At 43.2% G+C, this 20,617-nt stretch overlaps 1 protein-coding gene across 1 annotated transcript; it reads right to left on the bottom strand.

Moving 5' to 3' along the window:
* Positions 1 to 3,968: 3,968 nt before the first annotated feature.
* On the bottom strand, positions 3,969 to 19,243 carry med1 (mediator complex subunit 1). Its single transcript, XM_049562853.1, has 16 exons — positions 19,084 to 19,243; positions 17,378 to 17,484; positions 16,388 to 16,466; positions 16,030 to 16,084; positions 14,954 to 15,086; positions 14,830 to 14,858; positions 14,602 to 14,673; positions 14,367 to 14,441; positions 13,161 to 13,324; positions 12,539 to 12,650; positions 12,172 to 12,296; positions 11,949 to 12,076; positions 11,524 to 11,725; positions 11,334 to 11,429; positions 11,063 to 11,168; positions 3,969 to 10,552 (listed from the first exon to the last, which is right to left on the bottom strand). The coding sequence occupies exons 1-16, from the start codon at positions 19,202 to 19,204 to the stop codon at positions 6,652 to 6,654; spliced, it is 5,505 nt and encodes a 1,834-aa protein (XP_049418810.1). The 5' UTR covers positions 19,205 to 19,243; the 3' UTR covers positions 3,969 to 6,651.
* Between the last annotated feature and the right edge of the window lie 1,374 nt (positions 19,244 to 20,617).

Here is a 20,617-nt window from a genome sequence, read left to right on the forward strand (position 1 = left end):
TTTCAGAAGCAGCTAAACGGAATTCAGCCAACAGTTATCTTATTAACACTTGTGCTTTTCCTGCAGTGGCATATCATGTCAGAAAGGCCTACTAACTTAAAAATCAAGAATATTTAAGGGCTTCCATGTTACTTTCTTCTGCCGTTTTTTTCCCAGTACGCCAGCGTTTGCACTGAGAGCAAATGGATTGAGAAATATTGGGATCACCTCTACCTGTCTTGTGTACTTTTTTCCCCTGAAGCCCTTTTCAGCTAACAGTATTCCACTAATGTGACTGAATGAAGCTGACAAAGTCAAACCCTCATGTGAATTATTGATTCAGTTTGGAATTTAGAGGCTGTGTTGCATAATTTTCATGCACCATTTTAGAACTGTGTGGTCCCCTGTAGAGGGCTCGCTGTTCATTGCAACCTCTAACGTTTAAGGTCAGGAGGAGCAGAGGATGTGGTGGTAGGTGGTAGAAATGCAGACTCACCATAAACTCACAATTAAGCCTCCACAAAATGACATTTTAAGTCTTGTGTGTGATTTATCCTGGCTTCATATGAGTAGAGAAAATCTCTGCTTGTCGCTAGGCTAATTTATTCAATGTAAAATGCCATAGGCTTGTGCTGATAACGTTAGCATGTTGTATTTGTTTGGAAAAACCTGTTTAGTATAAGACAGTTGTTTTGTTGGTGAACCTTGTAAGTTGGAATGGAGCCAAATTTTGTTTCAATGAGTAGGAAGGTTTGCTTCTTCTAATTTTATACCACTTATTTATTCAGTCTCTCTTTCAAACTTGGTGCTGACTAATTTGGAACAATATCCGGGTGCTGCTTGAGTGTAAACGGACGTCTTTTCTGGCAGCACCAGCAAAGAGGCTACAATTACAGCATCCAACCTGGTGCTGTATTTCTATCACTGCCAGTTGAAGTCGATCAGAGCTGGAGTCAGTAAATAACGGTGACCACTGCAGAGTCATTTGATATGGAAGTGAATGTCAATCATAACCTTTCCCATTAAATAAAAAAGCCAGGCATTTGTTGGATTTTTGTGCAGTGGAAACAGGGCTAAAGGAACGTATAATTGTTCATGCACAGCTCATGCAACATATAAAACATAAAACATGTCCTTACAGTAGTTGGTCTTCCTGTATGGAAGCTTTCCTAGGGCGCTGAATGTGCTAGGTTCAGCACCGTTTCCCTTGTTGCTGCAATAACACAGCTATGAGCATTTTTTAAAAATGTAATTTGCCACCTTGATGAAATGTGCAAACCCAGCCTGAGGCCACATCTGCTCATGCATCCATGTGTTGCCACAAAATCTTGTGCAAGTCTGTAAATCTATTTGGAAGTTATGTGCCTTTTTGTGATAGGCCACTCCCATTATCACGCCTCTTTTTTTAGCCAATTAGCATGAACTCAAACGCACACCTTAAAGCGCACACTCGATCTCGCGGCAAAATCTGGTTGCCAAAGCTTGGCTTAATTTTTGTGGATCCCCCAAACAATGACAAAGTATAGTCAATGTGAAGAAAACACAAGAGTTGAATTCATACCAATCACAAGAAACAGGTGTAAGCTATAGTGTAGATGACCTGGCATAAACTCTTATTGTGTGAATATACTGTATACATGACCTGACATAAACATATTATTCGCAACTTGCTTGATGTGACTTCAGCTAAATGATCTGACATGATTCTGGCCAAATTTGGTTATGTGAGGTGAAGCTGGTTGTCTGAATAACAGGAAAGTGATTGAAAAACAGTCGCTTAAGTGACAGGAAACACCTTTTAATTGCATTGGAAAGCTGTAGGTGTCAAATGTCCAATCCTGTGTTTTGAGTCTCTTTATTCTACAACATAATTGGCGACGAGTTAAAGTAAAGTAAAAAGGTACAAACGTATTTAAAAGCTGAGACAGTCGAGGAGCAGACTGTGCTGCAGCTCAACAGCAGGAAGACGTGTGATGTATTTTGTCAAGGACACATTAAACCACAATGGCAGTGACATTCAAGCAACCTCCTGCAGGGCTGTTGTATAGTATTTAGCTGAATATGACATTTTTCAGCATCCATCCTTGGGGCGAGTTTGTACACATACAGTACAAAGGGTTAGAGGACCTCCCTCGGGGGCCCTTCAGCTGGGAGCTTCAGGAATCTGCTGGGAATCCAACCAACTACTAAGCAGCTGCCCCAAATGAGCTGCCGCCTATTAAAGTGCACACGGTTCATGATGCACTTGTGCCACTTGAGCTGAATGTCACATTTCTCTGAAGACTCCGTAGTAAAATATTATTTTTAATATGAAGAGACTCCGTTCATTAGTGCCAGCTAAGCAGTTTAGCGGGGCCACTGGGAGAAAACAGCCCAGTCAGCAGAGCTGGAGGAAAGAGAGGCGATGGGTCAGGAGATCAGCTGACTGGGAGCCTTGGAGTCTCGTTTGGTTTCGTATGGTTTCACTTGGGAGACAAAGGACAAAGGTTAGAATGTCAATTTTCTGCCTGTGCAGGACAATATTCTATTGATTTACTACTACACTGCAATGCTTGCATTTCATCTCCACTTCTGACTGTACGTATCGACAAGGAACAACCATTCCCATCTAAACCAGTTAATTTAAACATGCAGGTTAAGAAAGCTGAAGGGTCCCAAGACGATTAACAGAATATGAAAGCAGACTTTCCTCCAATATTTGCTTATTTTTTCAGACTATGTTTACCACTGAAAATGATCGATGCAACTCTCTGGATAAACACAACTGGTAAACGTGAAGACGAGTCCTGAGCAGACATTATGTAAGGAGTTAGGTTTTGTGACCAGTTTTCTGGTATAAGTATAATGTGTGTGGTTATTATGTCTACATCATTACAAGGAGCAAATGAAGTATCTTTAAAAAAGGACTTTAAATTTCACAACCAAATCACCATTGTACTACAAAGCTGTGTAACATTAGGTTGCACGCCACTCAATACAACCACCATATCCTTACTGGGCTGTCTCAACAAACATTTGTTTTTAATCATTTTCTAGACCAGGGGCATCAAACATGTGGCCTGGAGGCCAGAACCAGCCACCAAAAGGTCCAATCTGGTCCACTAGATGACAAGACAAAGGGTGCTTTCACATCTACCCAATTTAGTTCAGTTCAATCGAACTCAAGTTCGTTTGGGCAGGTGTGAACACAGCAGTCGCACTCAGGTGCACACCAAAACAACTGGACCGAGACCTTCTTGAAGAGGTGGTCTATGTCCGGTTACAAATGAACTCTGGTGTGGTTCATTTGTGGTGAGAATGTGTTCCGACCTGGATCTGAACTAACTGCAGTCACATGACACATTGTTTGGGTTAAACATGAGCATGTTACAGTCCTGGAGGATTATTAATGTGCACCTCCTCCTGTACTGCCTTAATATGCACATTCAGCACATCCAGTGCATCAAAACATTGTTTTCTAGTTGGAGCTGCGCCTCGTTTTCAAACTGTATGGTTTGACTAAAATGAACAATGACAGCAATATAGTCCACGATGAGCAGCGCTAAAATCAACCTGCGTAGTTGTCCCTCCATTGTGACATTAGAAAGTGTCACATTTATCTTGCAAGTGTACTCTTCTTCAATGTTTTGTTTACTTCCTGGATTTTTCCCACATGGAAATTCTGACCAATCAAGAGCAGCTTCTTTGCACACAAAAGGGGGAAATATTGGAGCTCATGTTCCTTAAAGGTTATTGTGCAATGGTTTTATTGGTCCAGCCCATCTGAGATCAAATTGGGCTGTATGTGGCCCATGAACTAAAATGTCATCGCTGTTCTAGACTGTCTACCCTGTTGTATCTTGGTCTGACCACACAGTAAAGTCTCCTGGATGATACAGTGAGCTCGCTTAATCATTTGGTTTTTATTTTATTTGATGACAACATTCCTTGTGACCATCCAAACTGATTTGTTTTGTGCATCTCTAGCTGTTTGCTTCTGTTCTGTCCCTCTTATTGCATCACCATTTTACAAATCTTCTTGTCTAATACCTGTGAACAAAGGCGTGAAAATTCACTTAACCTCTGTTCATTACCTCTGGGAGTGTGCAACTCAGCACAAAAGCACCATGTGATACTGTTAACAGTGACAGAGCATCCTGATACACTGCTGCCATCTAGTGTCGCTTTGTGGTTGTCATTGACAATCAAAAACATACATAATTGACACATCTTCCCATTCACTCAACATTTAAGAAGTGAAATGATCAAAAATCAGATAACTGTTACATTAAATCAATATAGATATATGGGTTACTACATGAGATGCACAAAAAGAGATACAAACTTAAAATACAGTAACATGACAGTAATTTTTTTCCAGAAGTGAAATGTTTATTTCAACCTTCCAAAACTTCTACAGTTAGAAAATTACCAGCATGTCTTTTTTTTCCTCCATTATCATCTTCATCAGTTTCTGTCTTCTTTACAGACACTAACTTACACATCAACAGTTTAAAATATATCAAAATCTAAAAATTCCCAGTTGTATCTGAAAAACAAGGCAACTGAACACTGTACCCTTCTTGCTTTACAATACTTTTTTTTAAAACAGACATATTTATTTAGTGGCAATCTGGTATGTTTTTAACAACAATAACATATGAACAGCGGCGAATGTATTACATGCGAAAAGAAAAGACCTTCTGACATCACAGGAAAGACAAAAATAATGTCTGTCTGAAAATATACTATTTAAAGCCATTTTCTTAATGAAGCTTAAAGGGATAGTTCAGATCATTTTATGTGCAGTTGTATGAGGTTCTTATCCACAGTCAGTGTGTTACATAAAGCACATGTTGGTAGGCACACCCCCAGTTTGGAGAAGCAGGCTGGAGTCTGACATGGAAGCTAAGCACTGTACTGTTGTGGATGGGGGCAGCAACAAAAGAAATTTTAGCCATCTTAAAAAAAGTACCACCAAAAAAAAAACAAAAACAAACCATCAGTTAAGCATATATTGTGTGTATTATTCAGAATATTTTCACTGCTTTAGCTTACTGTCAGACAGTGATTCCTAACAGGGAATTGAAGCCGTACAACCAGACTCCATTGACAAAAACAGTGATTTAACATCGCTAAACGCAGGAGCTGCTGATCTACAGCTGCCTCAATCAGTTATTTTATTTGTGCTGTTGTGTGACTTTAGCATTTAAAAGGATTAGCTCAGTCACAAACGTCACACAATAACATGATTGAGACAGCAGTAGAACAGCAGCAAGCCAAAAGCCCTGTTTCCACCAAGCGGTACAGTACAGTTCAGTTCGGTGCACTTTTTTTCCGTTTCCACTGTGAAAAGTTGTGGATGGTACCAATAGAACCGTTCTGTACCATCCCCATTTTTGATCCCCCCTCTGTTGGGGTACCTAGCACACAGAGCTAGTACTAAAAGGTGGAGCTATGAACACTGCAGTCTGTTGATTGGTCAATAGTAGATGGTCACTCTGCTCAGGGCTGAGTTGTGGCTGGTTTTGAGGCTCATGTAACCAGTGTTCAAACTGTGGGGAGTTTTATTAGTAAACTGTAACTATAAAATGAAATGATGTTTTGGGGCCTCTTGCAGCAGCTATAGACGAAGAAAAAATTGTCTTAATTCATGGGCCAACTGCTGGCATGCGTGAGTTGACTAAAAGAATCCATAGCCACACCTTAAATTTCAATGTGACAACTTTGACCATTACTTTAGTCTTTATTGTCTCTCTTGGATGACACAGACTTTTAGTAATGAGGGAATCTTAACACGTTTAAGCAATCTTTATTCCTCAGAGGAAAAAAAAGAGTTGTCGCGCGCCGTTACTGTGGGCTCTAGCAACAATAAACCCCTGAGCTTACCTTAGAAGGACTAAATGCAGACTGACAAAGGAGGAAATACAGTGAGTGCTGGAGGGAGCAGTGAGTGACAACAATCCTGCCCATATGTAAGGGTACTACTGTGGTGGGAACACTAAATGGGTCTAGGTACCATGTCTGAAGGGTTACTTTTGGTTCCAAAGGTACCATACCGTAAGTTTTTGGCGGAAACGGGGCTAAAATTATTGTTTTGGTCAGTGGAGTTTTTTGGCTTTGATGAGGGTGTGGTGAACTGAAGCTGTTACCAGCTTCCTCATCTGAACAGGCTGTCTGCCTCAAGGTAAAACTGTGAAATTATTCTAAAGGTAGACTTCACTTATACTGCTATCATTTTTCTTAGATGAGACTTTTTTAGGTGGCTAAAATACATTTTGTTTGCTGTCCCCAATCCATAGCAGTACGTTACTTAGCTTCCGTGTCAGCACTCCTGCTGCTTCTCCGAACCGACATATTCTGTAAAATACACTGACTATAGTAAGTACTCTACACCCAGCCCCACTTTAAAGTATCTGAATACCTTTAAGAGAGTTGGTATTCTGGGGGCAGGTCTGTATGACAGTGTGGCAACCACTTTAATGTAACTGTCACCTCAAAGCCCAGATATTATACACTGATACTGAAACAGTAAAATATGATAATAAAATACAAGTCGATCAAGACAGTGATCGCTCAGAGAGACATAATATTCATGTATCCAGTTCCAATTTGTGGCTTGAGTTAAATAAATAAGGGTTTACTTTGTATGTTAAAAGGCATGAGTTAAAAACATGAGTAAGAAAAATAAAACTAAATGTTGCCAGTGAGGGCTGAGTCCATGAGGTCATCGTCTTCATTTCTCATATACATTGGACTGGGCCGGGATGGACGCTCTGAACCCAGCATGGACAAAGATGAATCTGACGCTGAGATGGGGGACCGGGACCAACTGTCTGCTTTTATGGGATGTGAGGACGGCCCCATGGACATAGATGACTTCTTTTTCTCTTTGTCCCTGTCCCGATCTCGGTCTCTGTCCCTCTCTCTCTCCCTCTCTTTCTGCTTCTTTTTCTCCTTCTTGTGTTTCTTGTGCTTCTCTCCCGAGCTGAGAGGGATGGAGCTCATGTAGTCTTGGGGAGGATGCGGGCGAATGGCCTGGTCGTCGTCCGAGCTGGGGCTGTTCTGGTGGGACTTCTCGGCCACTGAGCTGCTGCCCGACTCGCTCTCGCTGTCATGGTTGAGCGGGGTGTATCCTGGCGAGCGGCTGTGGCTCGGGGAGGAGCGGTCATGCTTGGGAGTAGAGCCACTGAAGAGGGGGGAAGCTTTGAGGCTAGAAATCTGGGGACGCATAGAGTCACCAGACCCTTCCCCTGCTTTCTGTAGGGTCACTTTGGCCTTGATGCTTGGTGACCCACCATCAGGTTTGCTAATGATAATTTTGGCCAGCCCAGTTGCACTCCCCCCTCCTGATTTTGGGTCCATCAACTTTTTATCCCCACTGTTTCCCCCTGAAACAGATACTTTTGCTTTTGCCTCTTTATCAGATTTTTCCCGCTTATACTCCCCACTTGGGGCATGCTTGGAAGAACCCATACTTGAAGGTCCACTGCTGGGAACATTTCCAGGACCACCACTACCAGGAGCAGATCCCGAACCAGTTCCCCCTCCTGGTGGCCCTACCTCACAACCATCCTCCCCGACTCCTCCTCCACCGACACTTTTCAGTTTATCTATAACTGCTGTAAGAGAGGGTTTCTTGTTCCGACTGGGAGACTTCCCTTTGGCATTGGGGTTGTTTGCATTGTTCTGACCGGCCCCTCCACTGCCTCCACCTCCACCCCCACTTCCTCCACCTCCTCCCCCTCCACCACTGCCTCCACTTCCACCCCCTGCCCCTCCTCCCCCTCCACTTCCACCTCCTCCACTCCCATACTGAGACTGGGAGCCTCCTGAGAAGGTCATGGAGCCAGATGACGAGGAGGAGCTGGAGGATGATGAGGAAGATGCGGAACCAGAGGAGGAGCCTCCACCCATTGGCTTCTGGGAGCTCATGCCTCCACCAGAGGAAGACTTGGACCCTCCGGAGCTACCACCTCCAGAGCCCATTGGCGATTTTGCCTTCGAAGAAGGAGGTGTTCCTGGAACCTGGGACTGCTGCATTTTCATAGGGGAGGACAATTTGTCACCAGAGCTACTGGAGCGGGAGTGAGAAGGGGAGATGTTGGGCTTTATGTTGGGATTCATAAGAGACCCAGAGGGCTTGCCTCCCTGAGGCTTCATTTTATTACCACTTCCAATTCCACTGCCACTACCTCCAGGCCCAGACAGCCCATGTTTGGTAATTGGGGATGATCCCGGTTTGCCAACACCCATTCCTTGGGAGGAGCCTTTAGACTGAGATGACCCACCACCAGTCCCCATTCCTGCACTCCCTGGTTTGGAGCTATTGCCTTGTGTTGTGGAGCCATCTTTGGACTTGATCTTCCCAGAAGATGATGAGTGAGAATGATGGCTTTTGCTGCTGCTGGTTCCCCCTGTTCCACCTGTGCTACTTGTGGCTGAGCTGCTGGAGGTGTAGCCACTATGGGATGATGTTTTCCCACCAGTTATGGTCCCTTTTGGGATCTGAATTGTGATTTTGAGAATTGGAGGTGTGGCACCACCGGGAGGAGTTTGCGAGCGTCCTGAACTACCAGGAGACTTGGAGCCTCCTCCACTTATGCTTCCCCCAGAGCCTGAGCCACCACTAGGAGGTGTGTATGGCCGTCCCCCTGAGCTGTGAGAGGGGGACTTCCCATCAGGGTCCAACTTTTTTCGTTTGGGAGGCTTCTCTTTAGACTTTCCCTCACTGGATGGGGTTCTACTACGTTTCACTTGTTTGCCCTCTGTTGAACTACTCCCCATCCCCATCCCAGAACTGCTTCCACCGCTACCCCCATTTTCATCCTTTGGTCGCATGAGTCCCTGCTGCTGTTTCACTTTGGGTTCTGCACTTTTAAAGTCAGCACACGCTGATGAGAGGCCCATTATGAGGGGGCTCTGGGACCCTCCGCCATGTGTATCTCCCAAATCAGGAGCTTGCCCCAGAAGCGGCTTACCACCACCGCTATTGCCTCCAAAAACTATCCCCATATCAAAAGGGTCCTTCAGTGAGGGCTCCGGGGTGCTCTGCCCATGTGGAGTGGGATTCTGAGGTGTTCCTGACGGGGTATTCTGCTGGCTACTTCCCCCAAAGCCCTTGACCAGATCCATGTCTCCATCTGCACTTGGAGAGCTATCATCAAAGTAGTTCTGGGAGAAGCCATGGCCTGAGGTCAGGAGGTCAGGGTTGAAGTCAGCAGCATCAGGGAAGAAGTTGGTGGAGGAGGAATCGCTGGTGGGCGTGGCGGCAGTTGCAGCTGCTTCGGCTATCAGGTCAGCAGCATCAGTAAAAGGATTCTCATTGCTGTTGGTGTTGAAAATGTCTGCTGAGTCAAACACTGCGCTGCCCTGACCCGAGCTGGAGGAGTCTCGGATGGGGGTCCCAAGGGGGCCTCCATCCTCCCCGCCACTACCCATGGGGTGTTGCCCATGGCTTCCACCGCTTCCTTTGCCTGTCTGCTCGGGTAAATCTGACAAGATTTCTGTGATATCCGGTCCGATACTATCAGAGCTAGAGAGGCGCACCATACGGGGAGGTACAGCACCTGGTGGTTGCTGTTGCTGAGACTGGACATGAGACTGTGAATAAGGCATGCCAGGGCCAGAGGGTGGTGTTCCACATTGGCTAGGTGCCGGAGTGATGCTATGGGGCGTGTCTAGGCCATCACCAGTCAGGTTGACATCGAAAATAGAATTTTGAGATGCGTCCACATCCATAGAGAGGAGCTCACGATGGAAGTCATCTTCATGTGAGACTTGATGGTGCTGGTGGTGCTGCGGTATGGAAGATCCCTGTTGTGCTTTCATGCCTAAACCACCACCTCCACCACCTGCGGCAGTTCCAGGCATCGCAGCACCCTTTTCTGTACCCCGTGGGCGCTTCTTCTTCCCTTTTGTGCTACCGCCAGGGCAGGTTCCACCCATGCTCTCAGTCCGTGGGGAGCCAGATGAAGAATTCTGCCTCTCTAATGGACTAGAACCATAAAGAGTGGCAAAATCTTGTGTGGGGTTGTCTTTTAACAAGTTCATCAACATAGGATGATTCTTGGTGTTGCTGGCAGGGGAGGATGTCGGGGGTGGAGTTTGGTGGGGTGGTGGGGCATTCTGGGAGCTGGGACTAGAACCCACACTTCCAGTTATCTGTAACAGACTAGTCAGTATGGGATTCTGGGTGACTTTGTTGTAGTCATCTGAATGGCCTTGACCGGCCTGTTGCTGTTGCTGCAACTGTTGCTGGCCAGCCACCCCTCCTTGGGTTAGACAGTCTCCTCCTTGGACTTGCCTTTCTGTTCGGGAAACCCCAAACAGAGAAGTAATTGGACCTGCAAAATTAGGCCCCCCAGGGGGTCCTCCTCCAGTAGGTGTGTTGCCCCCTGTAAGCCCAGGCAGTCCCATAGGGTTACTTGCGTCGCCTGCTGCCATGGTGTAGGAGGGACTACCAGAGGGCGGCAGGTTATTCTTCACCATGATCTCCACTGTCTGTGCAATCAGTGAGAGGGCTGGAGTGTCTGCCTGGATGGTCTCTGCTTTCCTCCGAATGGCCCGCATTGTTACAGGAATGGACATGCATCTACGGTGGAAAGAAGACAATGACTATAAACAGGGTTCCCACACATTTTCCAATGACAAAATTTCATAACTTTTCCATGACTTTTCAAGGACCCTAATAATTTTTTTTTGTTCTACTCACTCAACGTTTTTTCAAACATATCAGATTCCAACTATTTAAATATAACTTCATCTAACAGGCATACATGAAGAGGGACACGAAATGTGAGGAGACAATGAGGAAATGTATGCGATGGTTAACAAAATGCTGTCACATCGACGCGCATTACAGCCACATTACCCTGTCAGCTAACGAAATAAATTTTGTGTTACGTTACATTATGTGGAAAGTTATGCATGGTGGATTACTGTATCAATTTCATTATACACAACAAAATTCCACAATGTTTCCACAACTTTTAATGATTTTAACTAATTCTATGACTCCTCGAGGCCTGGAAAATTTGAATACGCAAAAAAAAAAAAAAAAACTATCCACATTTATGCATTGAGGAGGAATTAACAAACTCACCTCTGGACGACTTTGGTGATGAATTCATCAGTGCAGATCAGAGCGTCTGACAGTCCTTTATAGAGCTTGCAGGATACCTGTCTGGAGTCAATCACCTCCATTACCACTAAAGGAAAAAGGTCAGATAGGACACAGGACTCAGACAAGCAAAAGATCGATACTGCAACACATTCCACAATTTACACATTGTAATATCACCATCATCCAAGGATATAGTTTAAGTAACAGCAACATGATAGATAACTGAGATTTAGTAAAAGTGAGTGCTCACCACAGACTAATGACTCATTGACGGGATGCTGGAAAGAGACGCTGAAACTTGAATCGGTGAGAGGACATACTTCAAACTGCAGCAGGCCTGCAGTGTCTGAGGGAACAACAGCAAATACAATAATTACTGTAATGACAGAATCCATGCTGTTGATTGACCAAATACAGTAAACCAGAGGAAAGACACTGACCTTCTTTGATGGTAGTTCGTCTCACACAGCTCCCAATCAAGTTGTTACAGGCTGCCTGGTGCCGGATGATATCCAACAGCAGCGGCACTTGTGCTGGGTGGCGAAAGGGAATCTTAGACACCAATGCTCCTTGAAGAGAACGACCGTCTTGCACTGGGGCGTCACCATTCAGGAAGTAACAATGCTGCTGATCTGGCAACACCTGTAAAAGCATAAAGACAGCAGTTTTCTTGAGTAAACAATGATTTTTGTGAATTAACAATCTATAAAGTGGTGTTCTGGCTGTGTCTAGCTTTTTTACTTAATGGCCTAAATTCCAAAAGGGCACAATAATCACGAGCAACCAAGATGTGGATGTTGTAAAAAATGAATACAAAGAGATCATATTAATGACGTGCGTGGCAGTAATGTGTGCTTCTGCTCACAGAGTAGAAGTGCATGTTGTGTGGGGGCGGTGGCGTGGAGCCGCCCTCCTCAAGGAGCTGGAGCTGACTCTGGACAATTAACTGGTAGAGAGGCGAGAGGCTGGGGGAGCTCTCAAACACTGGGATCGCTGTGAAAGAAGTGGAGAAACACTGAAGTCAGCATTATCACAAACGAAACAAGCACTGCCCTTTAAGTGTCTATAGATAACTTAAAAATACGCACAAGTAGCATTTCCCAGCCTCTGAATAAAGGACAGAGAGAAAGGCATGGGGCGGTTCATCTTGAGGAAAAAACAGGCTGGTAGGTCCACACAGTTGGAGTTGGTTACAGTGGAAAAGGAAGGTGTCCTGAAATACACCACAATGAATTCATCAGCTGTCTCTCTGTGTTCTGTACAAGATCTGTACTGGGACACTAAAACTGTCGAGATGATGAGATGATTACCTCATTATGTCAAAGAGTGGTGCATTTATGTATGGTTTATAAATCTCTATTTTCTCTTGCATAACAATAGTTCTTCCACAGATTTAGACATTGCTCACTGCAGGATTTTATAAGTTCCCTGATAAAGAAAGATACACTGTCTTACCCCTTGTTGTCCACTGGGTGGGATCCGGTGATGAGCGGAGCAATTGGGAGCTTGTAGACGGCGGAGGTTCCCTCGATTGTCACAGAAACACTGACACCAAGAGAGCGTGGAACTGCAAGGACAATCAAAGAGAGAGCACATCAGGCCAGTCTCAGCTGCTCTGCACTGGCTTCCTGTTACATTTAGAATTGATTTTAAGGCCCTCCTCCTTATATACAAAGAGTCCATGCTACATTGCTAACTCCCTTGTTGACCATTTGCCACCCAGAACACTGCAATCATCTGCTGCTAGTTTGTTGGAGGTTTCCAGCAACAGCCGGAAAAAGATTGGGGATGCAGCCTTTGTCAATTACGCCCCAAAGGTATGGAACACACTACCTATAGATATCAGGGAAGCTAGCTCGCTAAATATATTTAAAAGAAAGCTAAAAACGTATCTGTTCACTTTAGCCTTTAACTAGCTCTGACTTCCTGATACAGGTCTGAAACTCATTCTTTTTACACTTCACACTGAGTCCAGACAAAAAGACAAGTTACAGAGGTCACAAAAGGATCCTTCAGTGAATCACATCGCTAGTGTCGTGCATATTTATGAATTAATCCACCTTATCTATGTACTTACTATTGCCATCTTGTAAGTTGAGCTGCATGCCTGGTCCCTCCTCAAATATGTCATACGGGGACACGTAACACTGAAGAGTAACAAGATGGCCACCACTCCTGGCTGTCAGCAAGCCCACACTGCCATGGAGAATAGTCTCCACTGCATTAGCATTGGTTGCTAACCTAGAAAACACACATCAATATTACGTTAAAAACAAACAAACAAACAAAAAAAAAACGCTTTTCACTCCAAAATGTATTACATTGGTTAGCCTACATTCTGTTAACAGTACACACTCCAAAATCAGCAATCATGCCCATTAATAATATTAAACATATATGTCATACAGGGGTTAAAGCAAGAAAAAATTTGTGCCTGAAATGTGGAGCAAGGAAGATTTGTGTGCCTGAAATCTGAAATCTTTTCCGGAGCAGGGGGCTTGGTGTTGCGGTCACAAAATGAAGAAATAGAATAATAAAATGCTGCTTTTATGCACTGACTTACCAATATTAATAATGTACTTGGTACTGAGTTATTTAACATATCAGTCACCACCCCATTTTCTACAAAAAAGCACTTTTTTAATACCTTAAGTAAATTTAGCTGGTAGTAGGATTTTAATTAGGGCTGCATGATTTTGAATAAATATCTAATTGTTGATTATTTTGACTGATACCTCAACTCAACACAAACTCCAACTGTGCTCCAACGCATCACTGACTTATAGCTCCTACATCTCTTTTTTTGCCTTGGTGCTATTTATTTTTAGAAGCTAAATCATTTAGGCTATTTGCAAAATTGTATTGTGCTTGATGTGAATTAAACAGGCAGTTACGTCGAAATTTCGCCTCTGGGCAAGCATGTCATCATTGAAATGGATCATATAATGTTGTGGTGGTGACTTTAAAACTTTAGCATAGAGGATTTTTATTGCAACTTTCGTTTCTGTCTGGTTTCTGTTACCTTACCTTCAAAATTATCATAAATCATTTTCCTGGTTCGCATATATATATATATATATATATATTTTTTTTTAGGAGCAAATACGAGTGAAATGCTCGCACAGTAGAGCACTTCTGCCCATGCTGGACAGAAACTTCGCCACGCCGGAAATCCGGCGCTGTGCCGGAGAACTTTAACCCCTGTGTAATAGATATGCCTAACACTAGAAGCCCAAATATGCTAAGGATAATGTACAACAACAAACTGATTTTGTGAACGTACCTAAACATGTGCATCATCTTGGTGAGATCAAGCTCCAAAGACTGCAGTGCAATATACATCTTTGTTTTCAGCTTACTGCAACACAGAAATTAAGTAAAATCATCAAACACAACCAACATGAAAACATTAATAATCAAAAAGACATGTGGCATCAGTGTCTTATTAAACAGCTGTCTTTAAATAGGGTTTAGTTTAGCTTCAATCAGAAATCCTTACAGCCTACAAGTCCACTTACTTGTCCCCGGGGAGCTTGTATAGTTCAACCAGTCCCTTCAGATGTTTGGAAAACTCTTCAAAGTTTTTCTCCCTGATGAGAACCAGGAGAAAAGGTGGTTTAGACAGCTTTCAGACAAATTTAAGTAATACACCCACCCCATGGGTGCCTGTATTACTGCACAAAACACTACAGTTTGTGTTGTTTATCACATGGGAGCGTTAAGTCAAGTGTGTAGTTTCTACTCACCTTAGATGCTGAATCAGCTCAGAACAACTCTGTGACCAACAAATCAAGAAAAGAATAATGTAACACACATTTGAGAACTTCTTCTCAGGTTCACAGAGCCATATGGAATTTACAGTAAACTGACCGTCGGGTTTTCTCCCTGATGAGCCACCTTGACGTCCACCAGCTGGCCAGTGCTGTCCAGCTGCACCTCCACATAAAACATGTCTGATGTGATGTAACACTCTGTTCCTGATGGACTGAGGTGAGAGCCAAGCCTGTTCACACAAGACAAAAAAAAATTAGAAAACGACAGAGATAGAGTAGGTTTCGTTGTATCTAACATGCCAGTAATTATTCTTGCTGACTGAGTCCACGAAATGGATAATTACAAGGACAATAGAACAAATGACAACATCAACAAGCTACAATGTTTTATGAGGATCCTCAGTAAGGTGTTTTATTTCCATTTTAATTTGAATTTCGACCAAAAAATGAACTCAAACACCCTTCCATCCTCCATCTGCCTCTATTTCCTGTACTTAGGGTTACCTCCTGACTCAGTCACAAGGCCCCTTTACACTGCGTGTTACACTGTTATTCTGCCTCACTGTTATTTATATAAGAAATGATCGCAGAATAGGGAACAGAGTTGTCTCGCCTTTAAGCTGGCAGTGGAGGTAGTAACAGTGCCGAATCGACATCTGTGTAAAAGGGATAGAGAGCAGGATGGGACGAGGGTGAGGTTGTGACGACATGTTATGTGTGTGCAGCAAACAGCAGTTAGCAATTAACTTAAAGACGAAGAACAGCAGCAAAATATGTCAGAAAACTGGGGTGATAATAAGGTCCAGGAGCTCCTCCTACCCTTCGAGCAGAGGATGAGATTAACCACCATATAACAGGGATGGTAAGTGATTATTATAGCTATGTTATGCTATTTTTAATGATTAGAACGCATTGCCAACACGTGTGTCATATGTCACAGTAGAGGCTGACACTGTTGTGTCACCAGCACACTATCTATATCACACACTAGGGCGGCATGATGCCACCATTGATTGATTCTGTGTTTAACCAAAAAAAAAGCAATGGTAGTGTAAAAAAAAGGGACTTCACAGCAGCTCTATCGCATGATTGCTGTGTAAAAAGGGCTATTATTTCATAGAAGAGACCAGGGGGAGAGGATGACTCGACATCATCAAAAGTGAAAGAACTCACATGTTTTGCCGAGCGATGGATTCTAGACGATCTGTCATGGAGGGCAGAGATGAGACTGAAAAAGAAGGCAGGGAAGAACGATAATTTCTAGACATGTAATAAGACTGTCATAAAATTGTTGCCTTATTTTCCTTGTGTCTAAAGACACGACATGCCTGCATGCATAACATTTGACGCAAAAGTCAAACACAACGTGCTACATTAATTTAACAGTAATTTGTTATAAGAAATTACTTTTACATTGTTAGTTTGATGACAATGTTCAACACTTAATCTCAGTCTCAATACAGCTGTGACACACACTCTAACGGAAAATGTTGCCCCGCTCTCCTTTATGTTTCTGAGTTGACAGCCTCACCTTTCAGCGCCCTCTGCAGGGTCTCCAAGCAGGTGAGCAGGAGCTGGTGACCTGCAGCATTCATCGCACCGCGCTTCTCCTGAGACACCGTGAGGAAAAACAGAGGCGTAAGATAATAGCTGAGACAAAACAAAAGTGCTTTATCAACAAGATGATGTTCAGGTTTTGTTCACTGCCTTACTCAGCACTATAGTTCAGGGATTTAAATGTCATTACTTTAGTTTCAGAGGCCCAGCAGCTAAGTTATTAAAGTAAAAACTTGTTTGTGCATTTAAGTGATAAATTGATATTAATGTCTATTGAACAGGTTGGTGGTGAGTCTCTCATGTGGGTACTGATGAGGGACTGTCAAATACACCTTTTAAAGATTAATTATGGATATTATATGTGTGTTCATGGCATTTTCGGGGTCTTTAGAAAGTGCTTGTTTGAATGTTTTTACTCACCTAAGAAGAAACATAAGTGATTTATTATTTTTGGTGCAGCAAAAGTAACCCCCCCCCAAGGGAATAACAAAAACCTTTTTCTTTAAGTTTGTGGCCTACCTGTTGTACCTGCCACTATGTTCCCAATAAAACTTAGGTTGAATCAGTCCCCATCTATGTCAATGAAGGGGAGACACAGCATTTCTATACTACCGTGAATAGATACTGTACATTTCACCTTATGTAGAGCTAATCTGATTTCTAATATCCGAGTGAGAATGTGTGGGGGAGACTTCTTGTTTATCAAGTTTTGGTTGTTGCCTTTTCATGATGAAAGAATGTAAGAAGCAAGCCACCTTTAGCAGCTTGATCTTGCAACCCTGCTGACCTTGTCCCCCGCCCTGCTTGCTGTTTGTTAAAGTTCACATTGTCATTTCAGGTCTGACCATCTGAGAAGCATACAGATCCTAAGGCAATGTTCAACACTGAAACATGTCATAGTCTTAAAGACGAGCTTTGTGACTCAAACAGATCATTCTCTCACTGAAAGATGCTTCTGTCTCACCATGGCCTGACGCACGACCTTGCAGGTCTCTTGCCATGGTCGTGAAGCGTTGTGTTTGGCATGAAGCCTCTCCAGCAAAGCAGCCATGCGACTCTGCCTCTCCGCCTCTGAAAGCAGATGCAATGCACAAGATACGTGGTACACAAAAACCCAAGTTGACACATTGATTGTGCTAAATTTTAAGGATATTCACAGCAAGCGCCAAAATACCACTCCATCTCAGTCCTTTTAAACTAAATACATCGGGGGATGATCTACGCTCAGAGCTAAATGCAGGTTCTCTTAATGTTAATTTCACTTTGCTTTTCAAATGAACTATTAATCATTGTTGATCACAAGTTTCAAACTTCTTTTAAACATCTCTACAGAAAATCTAATCATGCTATAACGACATAACTGTAACAGACTGACAGCCACTCTTCATCCACAGCACTTTTTTTCTAAGATGTTATTGTAACAAACATAACCAAGTATACAGGATGCAACCAACCATCTCATTACATATATACCCTATACAATATGTGTATACGAAAAAGTACTTTTATTTTTAATCAGCTGTAGACAAAATACACTCAGTTGCTAGTTTAATAGGTACACCACAAACTACATCCCTTCCACAATGATCATCAAGTTATATCACCACCTGTCAAAAACACTACTACCTTCGTGAAAGTTGGATTTATTGCAGGATTGCTAGACTGCATGAAGTTTAGCTAGGTGTATCATATAAACTGGCAACTAAGTGTATAATGTGCTACATGGACAGTCAACTCAGGAAATGCAGTTTCTAGCTTGTATGTTTTTATTTATGATTATAGAATTTAATTAAGACAGCAACAGAACTGAGTGCAGGAATCCCAGCTGAGTGAATCCAAACTACACATTATTAGGTAGTAAGTAACGTAAATGAAGGGTGGCTATCAGCAGTTAAACATGACTGGTTACTCCACAAACCAAAACGAAGGCACCACCGTTTCTCTCAGTACAGTTCACACATGTGTGTTCATAATTATGTGTCCGTTAACTGTGATTATCGGGGGCATTAATAGCACTTCTTGCAACGAGTACAACCCGAAAATCAAAGCTAAACATAAATAAATGTATCAATCAAGTCACGTGACATTCCGAAACAGCAACACTTAACCACTCATCACTGAAAACTACAAAAGGTGTTAAGAAACCAGAGGCTAATGTTTTGTTTATCATGATCTGTCATAGTGAGCTGCTACTGATTTACATTGCTACAGCTTTGTTAGCTCAAACTGGGTAGGTTAGCCGACTTGTATTCTTAGTCCAACACTAACTAGTCTCTAGTTGAAGTACGGCAAACGTGTGTGGTGTCAACAAATTACTTTAAGAGACCTTTATTAGGTTTCTAATATTAGTGTCTTGCAAAGTTGATGTTAGCAAGCTGCTAACTACTTGCTAACTACAAAAAGCTAGCTGCCACTTTACCAAATTATGACACCCCGTCCAGAGCTGTCGTCTTTTGTTTCACTGATATAGCGTTTCCAATATGTAAGTTACACAGAGTGATGTAAAGTCACCTAATTTATATGTCAAAAACACACGTAACAGGAAACGTTAACGTTAAAGATTCGGCTACGTTAGCTGTTAGCCGCCGTTAGCTTAAGTCGCCGAATCCAACAAGTTAGATTGTTGCGACTAAAATGAGTCAGACAAACAAAATAAAAGCACCCTCTTACCTGTTATATCTTCAGGTTTGACCCGCTCTCCATGAGTCTGGTTCCCTGCTTGCTGCACCGACAGAGAAAGCTCTCTCGCCGGGCTGCCGCTCTGCATAGAAACACCAGGCCCCGCCGCCATTGTGCCCCGCTAGCTGTTTCAGTTTCCCCGCTTCGGATTCCCAGATTCCCCGTCCGGGCTTCCGTACTGTACCATACTCCTAAACGGGTGAGTGACAAACGCGTTTCTCTTGCTAATGTGTTTCCACTAAAGTCCATCTAATTTGTCAATAACTGTGTCTTTAGCTTCACTATATATGTTTATTTAATTAATATACTAATTTAGCCGAACATTATTATAAGAAAAAATGTGTTAATGCAGGTTTTATTTGCCGAATTGCAGCGTTTCTGCAATTAATTCTGATTATTAATCAATATACTTTAAAGAGAAACATGCGTTTGCCTTTATGCCTTTAAAACCAAATCAAATCCCTTGACTTCACTGCTTAAAATAAAATACAATGATCTGATGAAGACTCCAGATGGCGTACGATCGCCGCGAGTAAATGATTCATGATATGCCAAGAGCAACTAGCCGCCAAAATCCAAAGGAAGGTTGAAATATTCATGCTAATCGACTCCAGAATCAGAATAATGCAGAGTCTGAACATGATGATTGTCTTTTTCCTCTACAATTTGTACTTTTCATACCCTCATTTATAAATCACAGGCATTAGATAATGAAGTAGCAGATAAAGAAATTTTCAAACAGCAAGAAGCAGCCATGCACAGGCAACCACACACACACGCACATACATGCACACACCTGAGCCTATTGTACAGCTGAGCCTGTGGCAATGAGTGCTCTCTGGGGAGGATTTTCCCACCAACCATTATGACCTGCCTGAGAGAGGGAGCACGAGTGTGTGCATGAATACATGTGCATTTGCGCATATGCAAAGATATATTTGTGAACATGGGTATAAAACCACACACACACACATACAGGAGATAGCTATAGACAGCAGTGGAGATGGAGAGGGACCAGATTGGCATCGTCTGAGACAGTAGACAGACCCACAGATAGACATGAGAAAAGAGGGGAGGTGCCGCTATGTAATTGATGTGCCCACCAGGAGCTTTAGCTGGCTGCCTGGCATGGAAGAGGAGGTGGGCACCGCTGCCAAGACAGCAGTAGGAGAAAGGAAAGGGAGGCACGGGCCTTGGGGAGCACAGTAGCGGGCTGAAACCGTGCCCATCAATCAGAGGCTAGTTCACCTTGCCATGCCAAGCGGGACCCCCTTCTGTGCCGAGGGAAGGGGTGGCACAGGGAGCGAGGCTGGCACCATCGCTAAACCTTCCCTAATCCTCCTGGTGGGTGTATCAGTGCCACGTCCGAATGGCAGTGGAGTGGGCAGAGCCAGACATGGAGGGGAAAGAAAAGAAAGTTCAGCCCCTATTCTGAGAGAGGTGTCACTTCATGTTGTTAACATCATGATGTAGAAATGTGAAGTAGGGCTGCACGATATGCAAAGAAAAATCATATTGAGACTAC

The sequence above is a fragment of the Epinephelus fuscoguttatus genome, linkage group LG20, assembly GCF_011397635.1.
Source record: "Epinephelus fuscoguttatus linkage group LG20, E.fuscoguttatus.final_Chr_v1".
Lineage (NCBI taxonomy): Eukaryota > Metazoa > Chordata > Actinopteri > Perciformes > Serranidae > Epinephelus > Epinephelus fuscoguttatus.

What these genes read in the sequence shown, in the direction of transcription:
- med1 (XM_049562853.1), bottom strand. Translation starts at nt 19,204, where the DNA reads ATGGCGGCGGGGCCTGGTGTTTCTATGCAGAGCGGCAGCCCGGCGAGA. An exon ending in CCTGCAGAGGGCGCTGAAAG is followed by an intron (nt 16,085 to 16,387) that starts GTGAGGCTGTCA and finishes CTTCTTTTTCAG; the next exon opens with TCTCATCTCTGCCCTCCATG. An exon ending in ACAACATGCACTTCTACTCT is followed by an intron (nt 11,726 to 11,948) that starts GTGAGCAGAAGC and finishes ATGCTTTTACAG; the next exon opens with GTGTTGCCAGATCAGCAGCA.